The sequence below is a fragment of the Erinaceus europaeus genome, chromosome 14, assembly GCF_950295315.1.
Source record: "Erinaceus europaeus chromosome 14, mEriEur2.1, whole genome shotgun sequence".
Lineage (NCBI taxonomy): Eukaryota > Metazoa > Chordata > Mammalia > Eulipotyphla > Erinaceidae > Erinaceus > Erinaceus europaeus.
In genome coordinates this window covers 10331360-10357452 of record NC_080175.1, presented here as the reverse complement: position 1 = coordinate 10357452, position 26093 = coordinate 10331360, and the positions used below count along the sequence as shown (strand labels likewise).

The window sequence follows — 26093 nt, the reverse complement described above, 5'->3', positions numbered from 1 at the left end:
TAGCGTCTACTGTGTTATAGAATTTCTAAGACATTTGTTGTAACTTTCCCTCATATATGCAGATTACATAAAAGTTCCACCCCATGGCCAGAGCTTTGGAGCCGACTGCTCAGAGCAAACTGGGGGCTACTCCCAGGCTCAAGTCCTCAGTTTAATTATTTAATTTACTTCTAGTCAAATTTGGTCTGATTTAAGTTAACACCAACCTTCCAGTGGGAGGCTGGTGGAGCTGCTGCTGTTAGGACAGGCCAGGAGCTGCAGCGTCAGGTGGAAGCTGGATACATGGTGGGCAGACCTAGTGAGCAGCCTAAAGCCAATAGCCAGACATGTGGTCCAAGGCCAAGAGAAAGAACTCTCTGGTTGTTCCTGTCTACTCCCATATCCTACCAGAGTTTCACACTTGTCAGTTAGGTGAAAATGAAGCCTTGGGAAAAAAACAAAAACAAAACAAAATAAACAAACAAAACCCCACCTCATTTCTTTGAGTAGTATAAGAAAAGGGCTCAAGAGCATCTCAGGCAAGCTTGCTAAGATCTGTCAGAAGCAGAGGTCAGAAAATAGAGGGGTAACTACAGGAATGCACATGGAACACTGTGCCTTAGAAAGGGTGCTGGCTGACACTGAGTAAGTAAGGAGGGATGAAAGGTGCCCAGCATGGGTTAAGAAGTGTAGAGTAGGGAGTCGGGCGGTGGCGCAGCGGGTTAAGTGCACATGGTGCAAAGCGCAACGACTGGCATAAGGATCCCGGTTCAAGCCCCCGGCTCCCCACCAGCAGGGGAGTCGCTTCACAAGCAGTGAAGTAGGTCTGCAGGTGTCTGTCTTTCCCCCTGTCTTCCCCCTCCTCTCTCCATTTCTCTCTGTCCTATCCAACAACAACATCATCAACAACAATAATATTTTTTTAAAAGACAACAAAGGCAACAAAAGGGAATAAATAAATCAATTTAAGAAAAAAAGAAGTGTAGAGTACAAAGAAGGGTTTGGAAAGTGGACATCAGGTGAGGGAGGGTTTGACTGGCCACATCAAAGAACCTGCCCTTACTCTAGGGACAATAAAAAAAATAAAAAAAAGATTTAAGAAGGCAACTGACAGGATCAGATTTGTATTCCAAAACCATCACTTAGTGCCCTATTATTCAGTGACTAACTGCAACATGCCCGGAGAGTCTAATAGGCATAGGACACACCACATAAAGAGAATATAGCGTACTGTTCATGAGTATAGGTGCCACCAACTGGAGACACTTACTATAAAACCATGAAAAGTCTTACAGAATCAATTATTTGTGTTTCTGGTTTCTATATTACAAGAAATTTATAGCAGTTTGATAAAGTAGGGAGGAAAAACTAAAATTAACATGGAAGTGAGATAACCACATGAAGATAAATGAATGGGAAAAGATTAATGTTCTTCAGCTAAAAAGACAAAAGGTGGGTGAATGACTAATGGAAGCACCAACACAAGAGGTAAACAACAGTGTGTTCAACAAGTGCGAGAAACTAAGTCAACAAGGCATGAAGATGAATTGTATCTCAATGATAATCAGAAGATAAATGCAAGCAGAAAGATCTTCAAAAGCTCTTTAATAATGCTCTATGCTCCATACTCCGTGGGAATCTCAGGGGAACAGTATGCTATATTCTCTTTATGTGGTGTGTCTTATGCCTCGTAGAATTTCTGGGCATGTTGCACTGAATAATAAAATACCTTCCCCCACCAACAGCTGCTCTTTGTTTTGCTCTAAGAATCACTCCACAATCCCCATTCCCCGAGGTTCTGCTTTATCATGGGAGTGCCATTTACAGTCCATGTTTCCGCTAGAGAAATTTAATTAAAGTACAGGTTCAATAGGTAGACTTTGACTCCTTGTAAACATAAATTGGACAAAGTATTTCACCAGTTCTAAACTATTACCTATATCCATGTTCATGTACACATACACACGCACACGCACACACTTGAGCCCCCAGTTCCCACTTGCAGGGGGAAAGCTTTGCGAGTGGTGAAGCAGCGTTGCAGGTGTCTCTCTGTCTCTCTCTCTCTTTCTCTCTCTATCTATCTATCTATCTCCTCCTTCTCTCTTGGTTTCTGGCTGTCTCTATCCAATAAATAAATAAAGATGTTAAAAAAGAAAGAGAAATGATATGTTTATGATATATCTATTCTATAATCTTTTATTTTGCAAATGGGTTAATGAACAGGGTAAATTTTCCTTAAAGGGAAAAAAAAAAAAAAGTAATCAGCTAGATTTGAGTTTTCTCTTAGGAAAAATGTATGCAGTGGCTACCTTAAAGGTATGCACAATGCCCACCCTTCCAAGTTTTCATTCTTCTACAAAGGGTGAAAACTAAAATGACTGTCCCTACTTTGCTGCAGTGATGGCCAGTGATTCCATTCTAGGCAATGAAATAAAAGTGGAAATCCCTGGGAGGAGCTTCCGTGAAGCATTCCAAAAGGACAAAGTTAGCTGGCATGTCTTCGACCACCTATGGAGTACATTAGATATCAGGAAACAATAAAAACAAACGCCCAATGTGACGGCAGCCAAGGAAACAGCTCATCTGACAGAACAGTGCACTTGAGCGTCTGAGGTTTCCGGTTCAAGACCCACACGTTGTGCTGTATGTAACGAAGTAGTGCTTTAGCTTTTTCTCCTACTCCTATGAAATTCATCTTAAAGAGAAATTCCCTCTCATACAGTATAAATAGAAGTTTAAAAGAAAAGGTAAGGATGACAGAAGAGAGGAAGGCAGTGAAAAGCCAGGCTCCTTGATTATAATGTCTGTGACTGGCTTTCTTAACCTAAAGCTTATCACGTAAGTCTGTTTCTTGCTGACAAAATTAGTGTTTTTGCCTACATTTAAGTATTTCAGAACAACTGTAAAACTGGCTATTTTACTTCTTGGAAGAGTTTTATTTTTTTCTTACATTCTGTTTAATTCCTACTAAAGTACTGTAACCATCCAACCTACATTTGTTCACATACAACAAATGAAAGTTTTTTCCCTTTATCTTACATTATTAACAAGGTAATGTATATTTTAATGCTTTATAAACTAAAAGGTATATTAAAATATAAGAATTAATTAAGCTTAATTCTGCGCCGCCCCGTCACGAACGTCAGGGAGCCTGACATGGTCATCTCCTCTGGACCTGCATTCAGACTTCAAAGAAGCTGGGCAGGAGGACAAGAATGGGTCGACGCATTCTCCCCCCCGTTACTGCTACAAATAATTATACTGTCACAATTGATTAATAATGCTTTGGCAGTGCCTGGTGGGAATGGAGAGTCAGAAGCACCCCCTCTCCCTTACACAGGGGCATATTTGAAAGTTACATTATGAAAGTGGGGAAGGTGGGTCAGCATAGACGGACAAAAGAAGTCATGTTATGACTTGCCCCTCATAGAAAGAATGCAGAGATTGAGGCCTCCCAGGTACAAGTTGACGTACTGAAACAAAGATTAATAGTTAAACTGTACCAGACCTAGATGAGCAGTGGTCCACGACTAGGCAAAGATCCGTATGCCCCCCATAGAAGATTTATGATAGAGATAGCCCTCCGCAAAAGTCAAAAACAATTCTGGGTATGACCTCCCCTGAGAACAGGGTGATACTAAGCATTGTACCATTCTTTACAGTTATAGGGGAGTGACATGTAGCCTGCCAAAGCCACAAGACTAAGCTGGTTGTTTAGGCAACCTGAATGTAACCTGAAAAAAGTATAAAAGCTAATGCAGTTTCACTATTAAAATGAGTCCAGATTCACCCTCCAATAGAGTGTGGTGTCTATCTGTTCTCCCTTGCGCCGACTCCTGACCCACCGGGGAGGTTGCCTTCAAGACCCCTGACCCTCCTGCTGCTCATCCATTGTGGTGGTCTGTGGCATAATTCTGAATATTTGCTAAACTCAGTGGCTAATTTGACTGGATAAATTTCACTACTGAAAAAGTTTGTTCAGTGCTGGCATGACAGCTCACTTGTATAGTGTACTTAGAACATTCTAATTCTCCTTGCTCAACTTATTAAATTCTGACACATGTAATTAAATGCCAGGAGATACAGCTGATAACATTGTCAACACTGGATTCAATTAGTACTAGAATTCTCTAAAACTACTTATGACACATTCTAAGATCTAAAACATTAGATAAAATCTGGGATGCACTGGATCGACCTTCTCGTGGTGCATCCCGTGAGTACCCATTCATTGGGGAAACTGACGATCCTTCCTAGCCGACTGAATCCACATGGATCCCAGTCACTTTCAAAGCCATTGACTGGCTATGGAAGAAGGGCAAATGCTAGAAGAAGAAGATAAAATCTATGAGATTAAAGTCTTAGTAACCTTTGCTACAAAATATTAATACCATCTGATCTCATCTTTGCAACTATAATAAGGGAATTAAAAATGCCAAAAGCAAAAATCAGTCCTGACCACTTCATAGCTGGACAAAATTCCAGTTTTTTTGCACAGATTTAAGTATTTTCAGGACTATAAAACTGGCTATTTTATTCCTTGGGGGAGTTTTATCTTTTCAAGATTTATTTACTTATTGATGGAGAAGATAGATAAGATAAATACATAGGGAGAGGGGAGAGGGGAGGAGAGGAGAGAGGGTAGAGGGTAGAGGGGAGAGGGGAGGAGAGGAGAGAGGATAGAGGGGAGAGGGGAGAGGAGAGGAGAGAGGGGAGAGGGGAGGAGAGGAGAGGAGAGAGAAAGAGAAAGCCAGAGTGTAACTAGGATACAAGTGGTGCTGGTGATCAAATTCAGGATCTCATGCTTAATGGTCCAATGCCGTATCCACTATGCCACCTCCTGGACCACTGGAGGAATTACTTCACGTTGTTTGAGATGCAAATCAAAACAAAGTTGAGGTATGACCACCAAATGGAAGAAGGCATCTTTAAAAAACAATCTGTATGTCATTCCCGTAATAAAAATCTTCAGTAGTTCCCTACTGTCACAAATTCACACCTGTAAGCATCAGTCCATCCTTCCCCTTCCAGCTTGCTTCTTCTTTTCCCACTCTGGTCAAAATCACTGGTTTTTACCCCTAAAGAGTTTCATGTTGCTCAGTAAGGACGTTCATTATAGTTTTAGCATAAAGAAACTGGAAACTATTACAAAAGTTAAAGGAGCATCCATTATAATATCACAGTCATGTTTAAGAGCATGGTGACAAGTTTATGTATCTATTAAAAGTTGAGAACTGGCACTATTTTCTAAGTGAAGAATAACAGACTATTCTAGAAAGACAGAGCACATCACTGCTACTATAAAACACCAAGCCAATAGTTTAAAAGAATTTCACACTTTTCATCAGTATAGGGAAGGGATAACAGTTTTCCTAAACACTGGCTACAAACAGTAACTTATTTATTTGTAGACTGTCACTAAGCATTAATGTAAAAAGAACAGTTAATCTTTAGAGAATACAACTAGAGGGCTGGAGAGATGTCACTGAGTAGGGTATGTGCAACAACCCAGGTTCAAGCCTAGTACATGGTGGGGGTGGGTAGCGTGGCAGTAAAAGAACTTTGGTGGTGTGGTGTCTCTTCCTCTATTTGAACAAAAAGTGGCCTGACATGGTAAAATCATGTGTAGCCTAATCACACACACACACACACACACACACACACACACACACACACACACACACACACATACCCCAATTATAATTCATGTCATGACGTAAAAACTACTGCTGTGCTAAACAATTCTTATTTCTAAGAAAACGAGAGAGACGGCCGCCGATGGCAATGTGATAAACATTATACATCTGTACATATAGTGAGAGCACTGTGCCAACATGCGTTGTATCCTATCGGGGATTAAGCCTGGAGCTTACAAGTAGGCAAATCCTCTATTCTACCATTCAGCCACCTCCCCGGGCTCATACACCTTTAACAAAATTATTAAAGTGGCTATGCATATAGAAAATACCTACTCAACTTTGGAAACAAATTAACCAATAACTGGCAATAATTCTTAGTTGTTTAAGAACCTAAAAAGAACCCAACAAATGCAATTTAGACCTGTTATGGGCAAAATGCTGTCTCTGTTTATCTTTAATTTGACATGTAAAGATTTTAAAAAACCTTTTCAAGTTGTACAAATTCAGTTTATGGTTGCTTTTGAAATCAGAATGCTAAGTCCTTTACAAACCAAATATATATCCTAAATCTATCCTCTTTTTTAAAATGTCCTCAACTATCATCTAAGTTGAAGTAACTAACACTTCTAAATGCCTAGTTGATCTTTCTTTAGGTTGACTCGTCTTCCTATAAAATTCTTTTTTCTCCCTCTCTCTCTCTCCTTCTTCTTCTTGTTTTTTTTTTTTTTTTTTTTTTTTTTGCCTTCAGGGTTATCACTGGGGCTTGGTACCAGCACTATGAGCCTACTGCTCCTGACGGCCATTTTTTTCATTTTATTGGATAGGATAGAGAAAAATTGGGAGAGGAGAGAGAGAGGCAGACAGGGAGAAAGACAAACACCTGCAGACCTGCTTCACTGCTTGTGAAGCGTCCCCCCTACAGGTGGGGAACTGGCAGCTTGAACCCAGATTCTTGTGCAGGTCCTTCCGCTTCTACTATGTATGCTTAAGTGGCTGTGCCACCATCTGGCTCCCTAAAATCCTTTTTCTATACTGTTGGGTCTTTTCTTTCCTCCTTTCTTTCTCTCTTCTTTCCTTTTTTTTTTTTTAACAATATATACAAAATATCATGCCACTCCTCATTTTAAAACTCTTCTAAATGATAAAACTCAAACTTCTTACACTATGTCCAACTTCAATTATCATTCGTTAGTCATAGCAGCTTCTACTTGGTCCTCAAACATGTAAGCCTGCGCCACAAACTAACTTGCCCTCACACATTAGCAATTCTCTTTGCTTGAAATACTTCCCATTCCCTTAGTCTCTAACACTCACTCTCACTCCTTTTCACAATTCAGCCCACAACTCAGCGGAAAGACCGTCATATTTAGCAAACAATGGGAGATATATATACTTAAATATATATATACACACACATATATATAATGCTTATCTGAAATTCAGATTTACTAAACATGAGCATTCTAAATTGTTTTTCTGGAAAGTCTACCTCAGATTCATCTTTCTAGGGGGATTCCTTATTGTTACTGGATTTCATGAGTCTTGTCACTCACTAACTCCTTTGTCATAACCCTATTTTCTTCATAGTAATCTTTCAGTTTCTGAAACTTTGTTCATCTCTCTGGTTTTCTCATTTATTCCTATGTTCTGCTTCATCATATGCAGTCTACATAAACCCTCAGACCAAATTTCTGTCCTGTATTTGCAACACAAAACCAAGGCCTTTTCTTGAAGTGTCTCCCTAGCATCTAAAATAGTGCCAAGACCAATGGAAATGTTCCTTAAAATATCTATTGAATGACTAAATGCTCTGGATTTATATGCTTTTCTCAGATGTTTACTGTTGTGTTTTTTTTTTTTTTTTTGTAGTTTTACAATTGTGGACTAATTTTAAAGCTCTATGAGGAAAAATAATCAGATTAAGTTCAGAACGAACAAGCATTCTGAACACTATAGGTGTAGGTGATGCGCTCGCTTATCACTGATGCTGTATAGCAACAGGTAACAGAGAAATACTAACAAAATCACGACTGTAAAAACGTTGACCCAGATGTAAAGCTGTGCAAATCCACTTTACCGTCTTAATTGAACTCCTTTGTTTTTCTTCCCAAACACCACTGCTCAGTTCAAGGGTGCAATGAACGTTTGTCTCTCTGTCATAGGATCCAAAAATGAGTAACCTGTGGTGCAAAAATAAAACAAGGGTGTTGTTATACCAGCTACACAAATCACAAACTCTTCGTTCTGATCATCACACCAAGAATTAGAAATTACTCTACTAACTATTTACTATAAACTTTGTAACAGGAAAGAATTAAATCAAATCCTTGGTACACCCTCTAGTGGAAAAGTGAAGTAAAACTCCAATTAGATGAAAGTGCAGGACGAAGTATTTCTCAGCAGCTAGCTCAAACAAACAGCGAGAAGCATCCAGGTCGGAGATAAGCAACTGTCCAGAGCCTATGTACAGTATCACGAATGACAGTTTTTACATGACTGAGAAATTCAAAAAACAAGTTGTCAAGTGATATGTAGAGCATGTCGTCATTTCAGTACAAGTGAAACACAAGACAACAATACAGCTGTTTATGAATGCACAAAGATACTTAATTCTCCATCAATTAATGTAACCATAAGAAAACTATGTAAGTTTTCTTTCTGTGTAAGAGTTGGAGCAAAATTAGTATTTTTTAGTAGCTGTAAGAACAGGCAATGCTTACTTTTAGCCTACACAGTGCCTAACAAACGGGCAATTCTCAAAAAATGTTATTTCTATTATTTTGATAATTGTTATGGAATAATTTTATCATATAATAATGAGATTTATAAAGGAAATCTCAGATTCAATTTTGAGGTGATTTTATTATTTTAAGGAAAACATTAAACTACATATCCAACTTTCACATTATCTATCTTCTAGATAAAAACATCAGCCTGCCAACATATTCAAAGAGAAAGCTTGAAAACAGCCTGAGCATCAGTCAACAATCTGAGTGGTCTGGGGGGTGTTGCAGAGGGTAAAAGCAGTGGACTCCGCACCCTTGAGCTTAGCCAAAAGGCCAAGAACCGACAGCAGTGCAGTCTCAAGCATGAGGTCATAACTTCAATCCCCAGCAGCACATGTACCAGAGTTATGTCTGGTTCTCTCTCTCCCTCCTCCAATCTTTCTCATAAATAAATAAATAAATAAATAAATAAATAAATATCTTTAAAAAGCAAACAATTTGACTACAATGTTATCTGTTTTTATAGGAAGATCACAGATGTATTAGTGAAATTAGGAAAGAAAATTAAGTATAATACACTATGGCAATATGAAAAGAATCAAGTCCTAGGTGTAGAAACTTCGTATCTCATAAACAGGTTTCATAAACTAAAAAGTGTAAATAAATTCAAAGTAGTAAATAATCTCTAAACGTAAACAACTTCTAAAAAGAACTTAAAAAGTAGAGCTTAAAAACCTAGTACCAAAATGAAAGCAGGTCACAAATATTAAGATTCATAATTATAAAAACACTTAAGTTTATAAAAAGCAAGACTTTCCATTCAAAGCTTTGCTGCCACCATCTGTTCAAAAGAGCAAACTGCTTTTACCGTTCAGAGATGGCCACCAGCAAATTCCCAACCGACTGGAATCTTCAGAATCAATGAGAAACGACAATTCTTGGCATTCTCCCTGAAATCATGTTATTCTATAGTTTTCATAGCACTTTTTAAAATGCTTTTTAAAAAAGAATGATAATTAACTCACTATGAATCACAGACCTAAATGTAAGAAAACATAAAAGCAAATTTCTGTGGCCTCAGATTAACCAAGTTTCTCAAGATAGCGCCTCAAGAGCATGTGTATTAAAAGAAAAAAAAGATGAATGAAGATCTAGGGGTTTCAATGGGCATGACCAAATATCCAGAAAACAAAAAAGAAAGATTCATGGAATAGGAGGAAGCATTTTCAAACCATGTATCCCATAATGGCCTGGTATAACCCAATTTGAAAATAAATACAGTTGAAGATAAAAAGAAGAACAACACTTTTATATATGGACAATTTCCCACAGAAGATAAGCAAGCAGCCAATAAGCAAAAGAATATCTGATCAACATCCTTATTCTGCAGGGAAACACAAGCCAGAACCATACTGAAATACCACTTCACACCCGCAAGAACAGCTATCACAAGAGGCAATTAACAAGCACTGGTGAGGATGTAAAGAAACTGGAGTCTTGTGGTTCAGGAGGTGGAACAGTGGATAAAGCAATGAACTCTCAAGCATGAGGTCCTGAGTTCAATCCCTGGCAGCACATGTACCAGAGTGATGTCTAGTTCTTTCTCTCTCTCCTCCTACCTCTCTAATAAATAAATTTTTAAAAAATAACAAATAATTTTAAAAAGAAGAAAGAAATTGGAGTCTTCATGTATCCTTATAGAGAATATAAAACGACTTAGCACTTTGTACTGAAGTACTCTGTACTTAATACTGGAGTCTTCCTATATCCTTATAGAGAATGTAAAATGATTTAGTACTTTGAATAATAGTTTGGCAACTTCTTAAAAAAGTAACTGTGACATAACAATTTTACTCAAGAGAAATGAAAGCATACATGCCTATAAAAACGTGTGAGAAGAATCCAAACACACATCAACTGTTTCACAAATGCCTTCACTATTGCTGGTGAGAACAGGAAAGGAGTAAGACAGGGAAGTACATGGGATCTCATAATATAAGCAAAAAAACAAAATAACTTAAAAAACAAAATTGGGGAGGGAGCAAGGCAAGGAACAATTCTGGAGTGAAAACAGAAATATCAAGTAAACTCACAAATTGTACATATGTAACATTTAACATTAAAAAAAAAATTAATGGAATTGGGTAGTGCCACACTCAATTCAGCGCACATGTTACCATAAGCAAGGATCTGGGTGTAAGACCCTAGTCCCCACCTGAAGGGGGTGGTAAAGCAGCACTGCAGGTTGGTGTCTCCTGATCTCTATTTATTATGTAGAAGACAGACAATAAATTCATCAATCTATCTATCTACACATCTCTCAATTTCTCTGACCTACCAAATAAATAAATGACATAAAGTGCTATAAAAAATTAACAACGTAATTTGGAACCCAGGATAACAAAGCAACTCTCTAAAAGCCATGGAGAAAACAGATGCTTTAGAAGAGGGATCCTTACCTCGGCCCTTTGACTTCACGCCATGTGCGCTTAACCCTAATTTTATTTTTTTTTTTTTGATATATAATGCATTTATTTTTTTCCAACATGGTGAATTTGAAATACTTTTAATCCTAATTTTATTTTTTAATTGTCTTTATTTATTGGATAGAAAACAGGCAGAAATTGAAAGAGAAGGTTGAGACAGAGGGAGAGAGGCAGAGAAAACACCTGCAACATTGCTTCAACACTCGCAAAGCTTGAACTTGGTACTTAGGCATTGTGACATGTGTGCTTAACTAGGTGCAACACTACCCTGCCTCTAGACTTAATTTTTTAAAAAATATTTTCTCTTTTATTTATTTTTCAAGAGGGAAAGAGGCCAGGGCTCAGCAGTTCTGGTATATGGCAGTACTAGGGACTAAGCCTGGCACCTTTGGGGCTTCAAGCATGCAAGCCCAATATACTACTACTGTGATAGCTACCTGGTCTCTCTTTTTTTTTTACTTATTGATTTTTATATTACAGAATTACATGTCGACAGGGGTTTGCATCCACATCATTCCCACCACCAGGGTTCTGAATCTTCACTCTCCCCACTGCAATGCACCACAGTTCCTCTAAGGTTGTAGACATGGGCCGACCATCTTCTCTACAACTATCTGTCCACGTTTATACAGAATTGTCCCTTTTTTTTTTTTTTTTCCCCTGATTCAATCCTCTCTTCCCCTCCAAACCACTCAGGACAGCATAACTACCTCTGTATATCCCTCTCCCTTACCTCTTCTCTGTCTAGGTGCTGATGGAGCTGGAGTGCAGAGTCCTCTTACCTTCTTCCTGTCACTTCTTACTTGAGTTTGGTGGCTAGCTTGAAATTGCGTAAGAATAACTGTCTGAGAAAATGGTGTCAGAGTAGAGAAGAGGGCTAGAAAGTTGGATTAGGGCAGAGAGCAGCTTCCATTCTTGAAAAAAAAAAAAAAAAAGTAACTTCTGTGGCTAAAATTAACTGTTTACCTTCACCCACCTGCTCCAGGGCCTATAGATTATTTATATTTAGCACCAGAGCCTATGTGACCTCTAAGTCCCTATAGGTCTGAGCTTACAGCTCATGGTCACAACTGGCAACACAGCAGGCTGCACTTATTCTAGGACCAGTCTTTCTCGCGTGGCAGGGCAGGATACCCCCAACTTCCCTTTGGAGACTGGGGCTATCCCTACTGACATTGCTTTACGATGAGGACATGGCCCTGGGAGGTCTGGGCCCTATTTTAAAAATATTTTTTTCTTGGTGAATGGTCACAAAAATCAAGCCAATAGAGCAGGCAGAATTGTTTAGTTAGACAGTGAGCTGCTATGCATGCATGCAACCCGTCTCTCTGCCTCTCTGTATATATCCATTTACCCATCTATTAGAGAGAGGAAGAAAAGAAAAGAAAAGCTATCTTTCTTATTAAAAATAGGGCAAAAAGAACAGAAAGGGAAACAGAATGCAGAATTTGGACTGGATTCGGAGTACTGCATGAAAGGAAAAGACTGGGAAGGACAGATCTTAAGCTCCTTTGTAGGTATAGGGACACAGATCTGCAGTGGTGGAAACTATGTTGATCTATACTCCTATTAATCTATTTATTAAATAAATAAATAAATAAATAAAGGCAAGTATAAAAACATTTATGAAACATCACAAGTTTGCTTCACAAGCGGTGAAGCAGGTCTCCAGGTGTCTATCTCTTCTCTCTCTTCTTATCTTCCTCTCCCCTCTCAATTTCTCTGTTCTATCAAAAACAAACGAACAAAACAACCTGTAATGCTTCTCTTTGTACTGCTATCTCAAATCAACATCACTCAAGGAATGCCTGTCCACACTTTCTCATGGCCCCTTGCTATTTTTGATTTAAGGCTGACAATAAAGTTTTAAACAAGAGCTGCTCCGTGTAGAGCAAGAACATGTGAGCTAGTAACCAACAGCTAGTGGCTAAATTCCTGTAAGCAACAGACGTATCGATTCATAGGTCCACTAGTAACACTAAGGCAAAATAACTAGTTTTTAAAATGTCTTGGCACAATTCCTATCACACACCATATTCGTTGTACAAAAATATTTATCGAGGAAATCAATCATCAAATTTCCATCAAGACCATAGGTTAGGAAATGATCAGAATAGAGTCAAGAATTTAGTTCAAAGTTTCCTTTGAATGTTTAGGAGTATCTAGGATTATTTTGTAGAAGTTAATCAAACAGTGTAAATTTGAATTGCAAAAAAATTAAATTAAATTAAATCAAATCAAATCACAGAGGGGCCGGGCATTGGCACAGCCAATTGAGTGCACAAGGTATAGTGCGCGAGGACTCAGGTTTAAGTCTCCGATTCCCACCTGCGGGGGGGGGGGGGGGCAGCTGGCCTTCACAAGTGGTGACGCAGTGTTGCGGGTGTGTGTCTGTCTCTCTCCCTATTACTTCTCTCTCGTATTGCGTCTCTCTCCAAAATAAACAAATAATAAAATTAATTCACTGGGGAAAAAATTTCACCGAAGCTGTCCTTAAAGATTATTTTAAATGTTATGATTAGCTATTTTCTGCTCAGGCTTAAGATATAGCATTTGAGTGGTCTGGGAGATAGCTCAGTGGATAAAGCACTGAACTCTCAAGCATGAGATCCTGAGTTGAAGCCCCAGCAGCACAAGTATCAGGGTGATATCTGGTTCTTTTCCTCTCCTCCTACCTTTCTCATTAATTAAAAAAAAAATTAAAAAAAAAAAAAAAAGATATGGCATTTGAATTTAGCAAGTTCGGTCAGACTTGAGTAGAGCTGATATATTTATTGTCTATATCATGTTACTATAGATTATAGTTCCTTTTACAAAACGTACACCATGTGTGTCTTTCTGATAAAATAATTCATTTTATCATACCTCTTGACATAACAGTATACAAAGCTGAGTCACTTCGAGACTCAAAAAAATAGTAGCGTAGTATCAGTATACTCTAATCTATGAGGAAGGACACAAATACAGTAGATACAAAATACAACCTCTATATACGAGTAATTAGTTCGACAACGGGCTGTATGCACATATAGAAGAGGTAAGTACCAATTAAGAGGTACAACAAGCATCACAGAAACATAGTCCAAGGAACAGATACTTGTATTGGAATAATAGGGAGACACATTATGAATGGAACTTCTGAGGTGAACCAAAAAAGTTTTCACAAAGCAGGTAAATGAGTAGGTGCTTCAGTCTGAAAAATAATGAAGAGCATGGTACTTTAATATATCTAAAAGGGGCGGGGGGGGGGCTTGTGGTGGTGCATCCTACAAAGCTAACACATGACTATGTGAGATGACCCGGATTCAAGTCCCCAGGCCCCATTTGTAGGGAGAAAGCTTCATGAGCAATGAAGCTATGCTAATGATGTTTCTCTGTTTCTTCTCTCTCTCTCTCACTCCCCCCCTTTAGTCTCTCCTCTTGTCTCTTACCCTCTATCAATAAAACTGGAAAATATGGCTACAGCAGGTAGAGGTGTTCTAAAGAGCCCTAGCAATAACTCTGCTGGTGAGTGAATAAATGTAATATAATATACTATGACATAATATTTAAGGTAGGGCAAGATTATTTCTGTGATTCCCTTCTAGAATCTCACTACATAGCTCCTTATTAAAAGAACAGGCTATAAATATTCCACAAATTTTAATGCTTTCCTCCATATCACTTATCTAGACTCAAAAGATCAAGGTAATGCCTCAGCACACTTGTCAAAACCTTTAAGCAGTCACCGATTCACGGCTGAACAATATCTCGGATACATCAGAGAATGTGAACAAAGGTGCTAATAACAGCTAGTGGCTAAACAGCCAAAAGCAATGGACAGAAGTAGTCCATATCCCCACTAACAGCATTAGGGCTGGATAGTTATACACCAAAATAAAACTATAGGTGTCACATGGGTTTTAAAGTCTGGGCTTTGTTACTTCCCAGAGTCTTTCTAGCTATCATAAGTAATTCCCACAGTATTCACGGCTCTTCTATAGTTCGTCAGAAATACGTCATTAGTGGTCTGGGAGGTGGTGCAGTGGATAAAGCGTTGGATTCTCAACATGAAGTCCGGAGTTCAATCCCTGGCAGCACATGTACCAGAGTGATGTCTGGTTCTTTCTCTTTCTCTCTCTCTCCCCTTCTATCTTCATGAATAAATAAATAAAATCTTTAAAAAAAAAAAAAAAAAAGAAAGAAAGAAAGAAAAAGAAATACACCATTAGAGAGTTGTGCACCTAAACAGTTTGGGAATTGTTACAGAATAAATAAATCATTTTTCCATTGATATGCTTGTAACTAAAGTGTGGCTTCTATTTTTTGCAGGTTGGAAGGGACTATAGAACTAAGGATGAAGAGTAAGAATTTACTATGTAAATTAAGACACAAAGGGACTAAAGACATACAGTGCTTAAGTACATTTTCTTTCCCATAATGTTATAATGAAAACAACTAAACAAACAGACAAAAGAACATACCTGCTACACTCCAATAATGTGACTTTAAGGCGGCCTTCAGTAAGTGCCCACTGTTGTATATGGATGTGCTCATCTTCATCTTCTTCAAACCCTTGCAAAGTTTGGAATGGAAAAAATGGCTTAAACCTGGTAAAAATAAAGACAAGTTTAAATTACCAAATAATAAGTGACACAATGTAAAGCACAACAAAATCTGCCTGCAACAAAACCACCAAGACAAGACCAACAACCCCTATTGCATGCTTCCTGCAAAAAGCAAAGTTGCTAAATCACAGTTTTTAACTTGTCTCATGAAATATAAAGTTAAATTTTAATTAAGAAAAGCTGGCTCGAGCCCCCGGCTCCCCACCTGCAGGGGAGTCGCTTCACAGGCGGTGAAGCAGGTCTGCAGGTGTCTATCTTCCTCTCCCCTTCTCTGTCTTTCCCCTCCTCTCTCCACTTCTCTCTGTCCTGTCCAACAACGACGACATCAATAGCTACAACAATCAAACAACAAGGGCAACAAAAGGGAATAAATAAATAAATAAATAAATATATTAAAAAAAGAAAAGCTGGTAGGAGTGTGACTTCCATGTTAAATGGAGTAGTCTAATTTGTGTTAATAAACCAAGTAAATGAGTGCTTCCAGGGGTGAGGGAAGGTGGTAAAAATGTGTAGAAATGTACTAAAATCGGAAAAGTTCATTCCATTTAAAATTACAGTAAATAAAATAAAGCTATCTGTTCAATAAGTAGGATTCATACACATCCATTCCCCAAGAACACCTGGTCTTTAAAATTTTTAAGTCTAAGTCTCAGGTACTTCAAAATCCATAAAGCAACCCAAGCAGTGGGTTTCTACTTCTTCCTTTTACTTTTCCATTTTACCATATTAGCCTTACTCAGAATTCTTTAGCCTCTACAATGGTCCCTGTTTACGCGTAAGAAATACATCCCAGCATTGCCCAGTGTATGCTTGAAACCCTGAAGAGAACCAAAACTCTACTTATATACATATTATACTTCTTCCTATATGTACGGACCTATAATAAAATATACCTTATAAAGTAGGCATGGTAAGTGACTAACAACAGTAATACAATAAAATAACCACAGCAATATATTGCAGCAAAAGTTATGTGAATGTGGTCTCTCTCAAAATAGCTTCTTTTTTAAATATCATTTTCTTATTTATTTTTCTCTACAGGACAAAGAGAACTTGGAAGGGAAATAGATAGGAAGGGAGAGAGACAGACAGACAGACAGCAACACTGCTTCACTGTTCATAAAGTTTCCCCTCTATGAGTGAGGAAGCCTAAGCCCAGGTTCTTGCATTCAACCGGGTATACCACCACCCAGGCCCTCAAAATATCTTATTGTAAGTAACTAAAACTGAAGATGATAAAGGAAGACTGCAGAATCTTTTGCTGGTTATCAACTCAACACCACTGTTTTTTCAATCAGATTCTCAGAAAGTAAGCCTTCTTTAACAAGATATCTGTACGTCAGAAAACTTAACCAAATCACAAAGATAAGCTTCTCGAACACAGCACGAGGAAAGACACTAACCGCTTCCCAATAAAAGTGGTAATTAAAAATCATTAAAACAAAACAAAACAAAAACAAAAAAACAAGACATTTCAAGTCTCTGGAAATAGTCTAAAGAGAAAACAGCAAATAATAAAAAAAAAAAAATCTGTTAGGAAGATCTATGAAAATCTGATAAAACAGACTAGAGTCTGTGAGGTCTGAACTGAGACTGCCTGCCTACAACAAACTTAGCAAGACTGAGATGCCCGCCGTGGCTGCTGCTAAGAACACAGACATCTTGCATCCCAGATCCTAGTCAGAGGATATTCTTCCTGGGAAATGCCAGCTAGTACTCAGCTGCCTATTATTACTCAGCTGTTTCAAGCTCAAAAAGGTGGGAACTCCCTTCTTTGACCCAGACCCAAGTGAGGAATGACAATTCTACCCTGGTTATTGGTGGGTGCACTGAAATACTGAGACCATGAGTGTAGTGTCCCTGCTTTGGCCGTGAGGAGTGGTTTTCTTTTCTTTTATTTTTTAAAAATATTTATTTATTTATTTCCTTTTTGTTGCCCTTGTTTTTATTGTTGTTGTAGCTATTGTTGTTGTCATCGTTGTTGGATGTGAAGCGCCTGTGAAGCGACTCCCCTGCAGGTGGGGAGCCGGGGGCTCAAACCGGGATCGCTAAGCTGGTCCTTGTGCTTTGCACCACCTGCGCTTAACCCGCTGCGCTACCGCCCGACACCTGACTCCAGAGGTATAGTTTTTCTGAGAGAGAAGTTCAGGAGGGGCCACTCCCCACTCCCCTCCTACCCTTAGCATCCGGCATCTAGTGTGTAAGGTTGTCACAGAGTTGTGTCACTGTCTCCATCCCTAGCTCCAGAGATGTTGCTGTGAGAGGGTAGGGGAACGTGAGCAATAAAATCATTTCTGATCTCTTCCCAAAAGAACATCAACTGCGGGGCTGGGTGGTGGTGCACCTGACCGAGCCGCACATGCTACAATGGACAAGGACCTGTGTTTGAGTCCCTGGCTCCCTCCTGCAGAAGGAAAGCTTTATAAGTGAAGCAGGGCTGCAGGTGTCTCTCTTTCTCTCCCTCTTTACTTCCCCCTACCCTCTTGATTTCTGGCTGTCTCTATCCAATAAATAAATATAACAAAATTAAATATATATAAGCAAAAGGAGAACTTCATTTGCAAGAAAATCTGGAGAAGCTCAAACTTTAAGGGAGCTCTCAACTCATGGATTTCATGAAGATGTAGCCTAGGATAGAGGTCAGTCTGCAAGATGGGCAACCAGGAAATAAGACCGATGCCAAGAGCTCTCTTGAGGTCAGCACAAATATCAAAAACCTACCTCAGGAAAACTATTCTTTCAAGGGAGCTTCATTTATATTGCGTAGTTTTTTAAAACAGTTCATACCCCAGGGCACTGCTGGAAACAACAGGTACAAAGTCAGAAACTGAATAGTGTAGTGGGATAGGTGTCACTAATAACCCAGTTGGTCTCTAAAAACAAGCAAATAAATCCTGAGAGAGTGGAAGGCCAGTACCCAGAGTTACTAAAATATGATATGTACAATGTGAAATTTCTAACAAAAAAATTCTGAGGCATGTAAAGAAGCAGGAAAGTATTTCTTCTTTTAAAATATTTTATTTTATTTTTGAGAGAGATGCAGAGAGAGAGAGAGAGAGAGAGAGAGAGAGAGAGAAACACCAGAGCACTACTCCGCTCTGGCTTATGGTAGTGAGGGGGATTGAACCTGGAACGTTTGGAGCTTCAGGCATGAGAGTCTATTTGCATAACCATTATGCTATCTCCCCCACCCTAGGAAAGTATTTCTTGTAAAGTGGAAAGTAAATCAACACAGGCTGCAAGTTAAGTGACCAGGTTGGGGTGGGGGTGGGGGTGGGAGACTCAACAGAAAGACTTCCAGAGCTTGTTAAAAACAAGACAATGGCACCAAAATGGAGTTACTTATTGTTAAGATCTGCTTCACCAAGAGAAGAACTGAATTCCAGAAATAGAATCTTAAACCAATCATCCAGGAATTAAGTGACCAGTACTAGAGAGGTAAACCTTCCTGAGAGATTTAAGATCCTCTCAAGTGACCAGATCATCACCGCCCAAAGTAGACACTAGCACACTAGGTAGAAGCAGACTGAAGATATGAGATATCTTATATCTCACACACTCCATACGCTGCAGCCAAAACTGGACACTGTATTAGACTGTAGGACTGACCTAACAAAATACCAGACTCTGTGGCCTTAAAACAGCGATTTATTTTCTCACGGTTATGGAGAATAAAAGTTCAAGATCAAGGTGCCAGCAGCATCTCCGGTGTACACAATACGGTTTAATCTCTATTAATCAAACAAATTCTGTTTCAGCAAAAAAAAAAAAATCAATAAAATTAAAAGTCAGGACAGTCGTTGCTCTTGGGCACAGAAGAAAAGGTAATGCAAGGTTGGCTGTGAGGAACTTCTTAGCTGTAGGTAACATTCTGTTGTGTGAGCCAAATGGAGCAAGCACCGAGTTAATGCACACATTACCTGCCGTGTGCAGACACCCTGTTCAGGCCCTTGCTCGGTGAAGCACCTTTGCCCCTTTCTTTCTCTGTCCCTCTCTGTATCTCCCTCCCCTCTCAATTTCATTCTGTCTCTATCAAATAGAGAGAGAGGGGGGAAAAAAAAATAAGAAAAAATGGCCACGAGTAGCAGTGGATATGTAGTGGTGGCAAGGAGCCCCAGTGATAAAGCACTGGTGGCAAAAAAAAAAAGTATTAAAAAACATTCTACTGCTTGAGAATGCTGCCTGTTTGCCTTTTAAAATTTCACTGTACTGGGAGTCAGGCGGTAGCGCAGTGGGTTAAGCGCGATCCTGTTCGAGCCCCCGGCTCCACACCTGCAGGGGAGTCCCTTCACAGGTGGTGAAGCAGGTCTGCAAGTATCCATCTTTCTCTCCCCTTCTCGGTCTTCCCCTCCTCTCTCCATTTCTCTCTGTCCTATCTAACAATGACGACATCAACAACAACAACAATGAAAAACAAGGGAAACAAAAAGGGAAAATAAATAAATAAATCACTATAGTGAATTGTCCAGTTAGTGTACCTTCTAAGGTACAGTGTAGTAAGAGGGGAAAAAAAGTTTACCTTTAAAGTGTGTATTACTTTGGTAACATTTAAAACATACACGTAAATTTTACACCCATAAGAGAAGCCAAGCCTCTTTCTCATGTCGAGCTGAGAGAATCTTTTTTAAGTTCTAAATTATGTGTTTGCTCTAACTAAAGATCTAAAATATGTTTTTGCTCTGCCTTGAAGATGTTTCTTCCAGACAGCTATAGAAGCACCGTGGATGCCAGCTGGTGACATCTCCATCACATGGCAGCAGTGAAACTGTTGGCAAACACTGTGATTTTTTGAGGAGAAGGGTTGACTACAATATAAAAATACTCTCCCCCTTGTCTCCCTTTCTGCTTTTTCAGCCACAGTGCTGCTTAGCTCTGGCTTACGGTGGTGCCAGGGACTAAGTGCAACTGGGACCTTGGAGCCTCAGGCATGAAAGTAACCACTATTACTATTTCCCTGGTCCTTTAAAAATATCCTGAGCTCTGGAGGGTACTGTATACCTAGAAATTAATAAAATGCATTAATCTGCTTCAGATTTGTTTAACCGTTTGCAGACCCCTTTGTTGATATAACTAAGGGTGATGATTTATTCCCAGGGAAAACTGAGAATGACAGTTATGTAAGAATCCAGCTACAGTGGCTGAAGCATTAGGCTTGAAAGCACGAGACCCTGAGTTTGATCCCCTGCATCAGAGAGACCCTCTGGTTCTTCTTCTGTCCTCTCTATCATAAACAAATAAGTAAGTCTTTCCTGTGGATGACTATGACATAAAGAAACCTGTGAAAGTGGTCAAAAAGAAATTTGCTTGTCCCCACATTCTGCTGCTATTGAAATGCTACTGTCGACTGTAACCTGAGATACCAGCCTGAGAAGTCAACCTGGAAACTCTTCAAATCCAGTGCTCCACTCTGACACCATTCTCTCACACAACACTCTCATCCAACCTCAGGTTAGTCACCAAACTCAAGCAAATCTATTATAGTTGTATGTCCCGGGACCAGGAAGGAACATGCCTAAAATGGTTCCCCTAGCTTTCTTCTACTCGAAAATCCCTAATCTCATCTGCTCTGATCCTACTTTCTGCTTCCTGTCCCTTAACCATCTTGTCTCAACTTAGGTCATGCCACCTTCCAGACACCAGGCTGCTGATGCTGCCATGACTCCACCCCAACTTCTCTGGGCAGATGACCTCACCAGTGTGTCCTGGACCCTCACATCTCCGGTGCTCTGGTCCATTAGGAAAAGATAGAAACAGGCTGGGGGTATGGATCGACCTGTCAACGCCCATGCTCAGGAGAAGCAGCTACAGAAGCCAGAACTCCTACCTTCTGCTCCCCATAAACAACCCTGATCCAGACTCCCAGCAGGGGGAGAAGTGACAGGATGAAGATAAGAGGGCTCTGCACTCCAGCTCCATCAGCACCCAGAGAGAGAGAGAGAGAAGAAAAAGGAGAGGGACATATGGAGGTAGCTATGATGTCATGAGTGGTTCAGAGGGAAAGAGAGGATTGAATCAGGAAAAAAAGGGGCAACTATGTGTAAATATGGACAGATAGTCGTAGAGAAGATGGTCGGCCCATGTCTACAACTTTAGAGGAACTGTGGTGGATTGCAGTGGGGAGAGTGAAGATTCAGAACTCTGGTGGTGGGAATGGTGTGGATTCAAACCCCTGTCAACATGTAATTCTGTAATTTAAAGATATAAAAAATAAAAAAACAGGGAGTCGGGCCACAGTGCAGCGGGTTAAGCGCAGGTAGCGCAAATCGCAAGGACCAGCAAGGACCTGGTTCAAAGTCCCGGCTCCCCACCTGCAGGGGGTTCGCTTCACAGGCAGTGAAGCAGGTCAGCAGGTGTCTGTCTTTCTCTCCCCCTCTCTGTCTAAGCCCTCCTCTTTCCATTTCTCTCTGTCCTATCCAAAAACAACAACATCAATAATAACTGCAACAATAAAACAAGGGCAACAAAAGGGAATAAATATTTTAAAATATATTTAAAAAGGGCAAGTAACATTTAGTGTTCAAAATTGTATACATGTGCCAACAAGTGTACTATAAACCATTAACTTGCCAGTAAAAAAAAAAAAAGATAAAAGAAAAGAAAGGAAAAGAAGAAAAGAAAGAAATGTGCTTGCAGTTATTTAGTTTCAAGGTGACCAAAGGAAGGACACTTCCCAGTTTCTTCTGGAACTTGACATAATTCAGGAGCAGCTTATAGTTCATGAGTTCTAAAACGACACTGCATACAAGAATTTCTAAAATAATTTTCTCTAAACACACTGTGGCTGATGCCTTGTGAAATGATTCTCTACAGTAAATGGGCTTTACTTTAATCTTTCTAACTGTCATTCATATCTGTATGACTTCAGAAAGTACAGGATAGGGCCTGGGTGGTGGCGCACCTGGTTGAGCGCACATGAAGCAATGTGCAAGGACCTAGGTTCGAGCCTCCAGTCCCACCTGCAGGGGAAAAGCTTTGCAAGTGGCGAAGCAGTATTGCAGGTGTCTCTCTGTCTCTCTCCCATATCTACCACCCCCTTCCCTCTCGATTTCTGGCTGTCTCTATCCAATAAATAAATGAATAAATATATTTTAAAAAATTTTAAAGAATAAAATATAAAAAAAGAAAGTATAGGATCTCTGGGCTAATATAAAAAAAAAAAATGTTGTGAGATGGCTGAAGAAACTACAGATTCGTCTTAACATGCTTCCAAAAGAGAATTCTGAGTGCTCATTTGTTTATTGTTGACTTTATCCTTTTTCATTTGACTGTCTCTAGTTGCATTAAAAAAATACGATATCAAAACCTACTCATGGTTTCAACAGGGGCTGTGTGTTCTTGCCCAAGTAATAAATCTGCTAGGGTGTTCGGTTCCCTCCAAGAGAGAACTTAATTAGAGTTAACTAAAAAAGAACAGAGCTGTCTCAATGCACTGCAGAAACAGTAAGTCAGAGAATGGATGAAACTTTGTTAAGGAAGGGAGGGACTATGAAAAGAATATAAAATGTAGAATCACACAAATATAACGGGCCCAACTCCTAGAAATATGTTTTCAATAGTCAGTGGAAGAGTGTGGATCAACAAGTGAGCAAAAGTGGTCACAAGCTAATGACCGGCCACAGCTAATGGGGGTTCACTGAACTCTTCTCTTAACTTCTGAATAAGTTTGAAACCTTCCGCAATGGAGAATCAGAAGAGGCATGTTCAGTATACTTTAGTAACTGGAGCACTCTCTTCTGTTTCCTTTCTCTTTCACTCTTTTCTCAGGAATATCATTTGTTCTCCTTGCTTTGATATGCTCCCCATGCCTCAGTGAATAAAATATCTTTGCTTAAAACCTGGCTCCCCTTCTCCTGTATTCTCTTACTGACGCCATCAATTTCCTAGATGCCTTGTAACCAGGAAGCGATGTTTTCCTCTCCCCCTTTCTCACAAGTTATCCTCTCTACTCTCTTCTGAGGCTCTTTGCCAGCTGGGTAAGCTACACAGAATGCTGTGATTTCAGAAACTGGCCCTTCCTTCCCTCCTTCCTCCCTCCCTCCCTTCTTCCCTGCCCTTACAGTATTTCTTAAATCAGTCTCCCCACACTAAAACAAATGAACAAACAAAACTTGACTTTTCTTTCCATTAATAAAAAGCTACCTCATAGGAGTAACTGGAAGATGCAGAAAGTTTTAACAGATACAAAGTACCCAGAAGGGTCAGGCAGTAGCAGTTGGACACCTGGATAAGCACACACATTACAGTGCACAAGGACCCAGGCTCAAACCTCTGGTCCCCACCTGCAGGGGGAAAGTCTCATGAATGGTGAAGTAGGGCTGCAGGTGTCTCTCTGTCTCTTTCCCTATCTCCCCCACCCCTCTCAATTGCTCTGTCTCTATCCAATAATAAATAAATAAAAATAGTTAAAAATTAAAAAGTACCTAGTAGTTTCTACCAGGTAATAGGCACACAAATCCTGCTTACTTTCTATGCCTAAGAATGATCAAACTGGCTTCTTAGTGCACTGAATCCCTACAGATGTCTCTCACCGTCCTGATTCTAGTCTGCTATTTCTCCCCCACTACACTTCACTATCCCATCAGCCTGTGCCAAAAACTGAAGTATCCTTTAACAGCTCAGATGCCAGCTCATTCCTAGTAAAGCATACACTTGACCATGGCCAAGGGCTCAGGTACAAGACTCAGCAAGCACACTTGGGAGCTTGGCTCAAGGGGGCAATTTCACAAGCCGGGGAGTGGTGCTGTGGTGTGCCTCCTGTCTCTTGCCTTCTATCTGGGGAGGGGAGAGAGGGAGAAGGGTGTGGAGGGAGGGGAAGGTGAAGACTGCCAGGAAGGATGAAATAATATAGGCAGGAAACCATGGTAAAGGCCTTCAAATACACACACACACACACACACACACACACACACCCTTCATCCTTAATTTATATGGTACACATTATTATCCAGAACATGGCACACTAGTATGCAACTACCTATAAGCTAGAAAGAAAACAAGCAGGGCCAGAACACCTGGTTGAGTGCTCACATTACAGTGCACGAGGATCCAGGTTCAAGCCCCTGGTCCCCACCTGTAGGAGGAAAGCTTCATGAATGGTGAAGCAAGGCAGCAAGTGTCTCTATCTCTCTCCCTCTCCCCTTCCCCTCTCAATTTCTCTGTCTCTATCCAATAATAAAGTTAATAAAAATGAAAACAAGCACAGATTTGCTGCCCTAATCTTCGGCACTGGAAAACCATGAACTAAAAACCAGCAAATACCCTACTTCACCTAGACAATTCAGCTGGCATTATGTTAAACACAGTACTTCGCATACCGAGCACCTTTAAACTTACCAAGGTTAGTATCACACCACAATGTTTTCCCCTAGGAAACCGTCTGCAAAGTGCTCTGATGCCCTAACGAGCCGCACATGCTAAGTTCCTTTTCACTACCGCCTTTCTACTTGTAAGTCACCTCCTCTCTATCATCTCTCTGTATACAGACACTTCTGTTATTACACGGTTCCCCACCGTACTGAATAAGATTTATCTGTCTTTAGCTCTTCTTGCACACCCCCACTTCCCAACTAAATTGTCAGTTGCCTGAGAAAAGGGGATAGACAGTAACGGCTATTCTAGAGATATTTTATCATGAGTAGATTCTGAAGCCAGGAAGCTTGGCTTACAACCCATTCCTGTCACTCACAGCAATATGAGCCTGAGCAGGCTCTAACTTGAAAGCCTCAGCTTTCTTGTATTGACAAAGATGCCTCTCTGAGTTGTTAAAGGGCTGCATGCAACAATGAAAGGCACTTAGCATCATGTCAGCCAATATCATTCACATTCACCTTAGATGCCTAGGATTAAGCAAAAAACACGTGACATAAATTTGCACTTAGTAAGTATCCATTAGAAATTAAGGCGTTATGTACAGCCAGCAAGATAGCTCTCCTGAATAGTGTGCCTGCTTTGTCATGCACAGGACCCCAGGTTCAAGCCCAGCATGCACTGCTCTCTAAGAAGCTTCACTGCTGTGGTATCTTGCCCTGGGTCTCACTCACTGTTACTATTCTTAACATCACTGACAGAAGCTAAATTACCAATATTATGTTGGTGTGATAAGTAACAGAATAGTAGTATGTACTATGCCATTAAGATAGATATCCTTTTTTTTTTTTTTTTTTTTAAACCAGAGGACTGTTCAGCTCTGGCTTATAGTGGTGTGGGGGACTTCTAGCGTTTGGCAAACGCTAGAAGAAGAAGAACCTGGGACTTTGGGGCCTCAGGCATGAGAGTCTGTTTGCATAACCACTATGCTATCTACCCTCTGCCCAAGGTAGATATCCTAATCTGAGAAGAATGAGGAGGAAGTTGAAGGAAAAAAACAAAAAGGAAAGAGAAAACATAAAAATAATTCAGAAAGCTTTTAAATCATAAGACACTACTAAGACTGTCCATCTGAGGAATATAAGAATTAATGTGGCCTTTATGTGAAGTTGAGCCATCTGTCCTGTCCCAAGAAATATTTGGATCTTTTAAAAATTCAAGCATTTAAACATATAACATTTGTTTTAACCAAAAACTTACAACAGAAACAAAATTTAAGAAAACAAAAGTACATCCAAGTCTAAAACAATTTACGAATGTGGAATAAAGAATAAGTGACTGCTTGTGTTA

General features: G+C 39.8%; 1 protein-coding gene across 1 annotated transcript in view; it reads right to left on the bottom strand.

Annotated features, from left to right (window-relative positions):
• The window catches only part of PDZD8 (PDZ domain containing 8), a 72949-nt gene that overhangs the window by 28641 nt on the left and 18215 nt on the right, over window positions 1–26093 (bottom strand). The window contains exons 2-3 of the mRNA XM_007518459.2: window positions 15294–15419; window positions 7696–7798 (exon numbers count right to left, since the gene is read on the bottom strand). Of these exons, the coding sequence (XP_007518521.2) occupies window positions 7696–7798; window positions 15294–15419 (229 nt within the window). The remainder of the gene's footprint in view (window positions 1–7695; window positions 7799–15293; window positions 15420–26093) is intronic.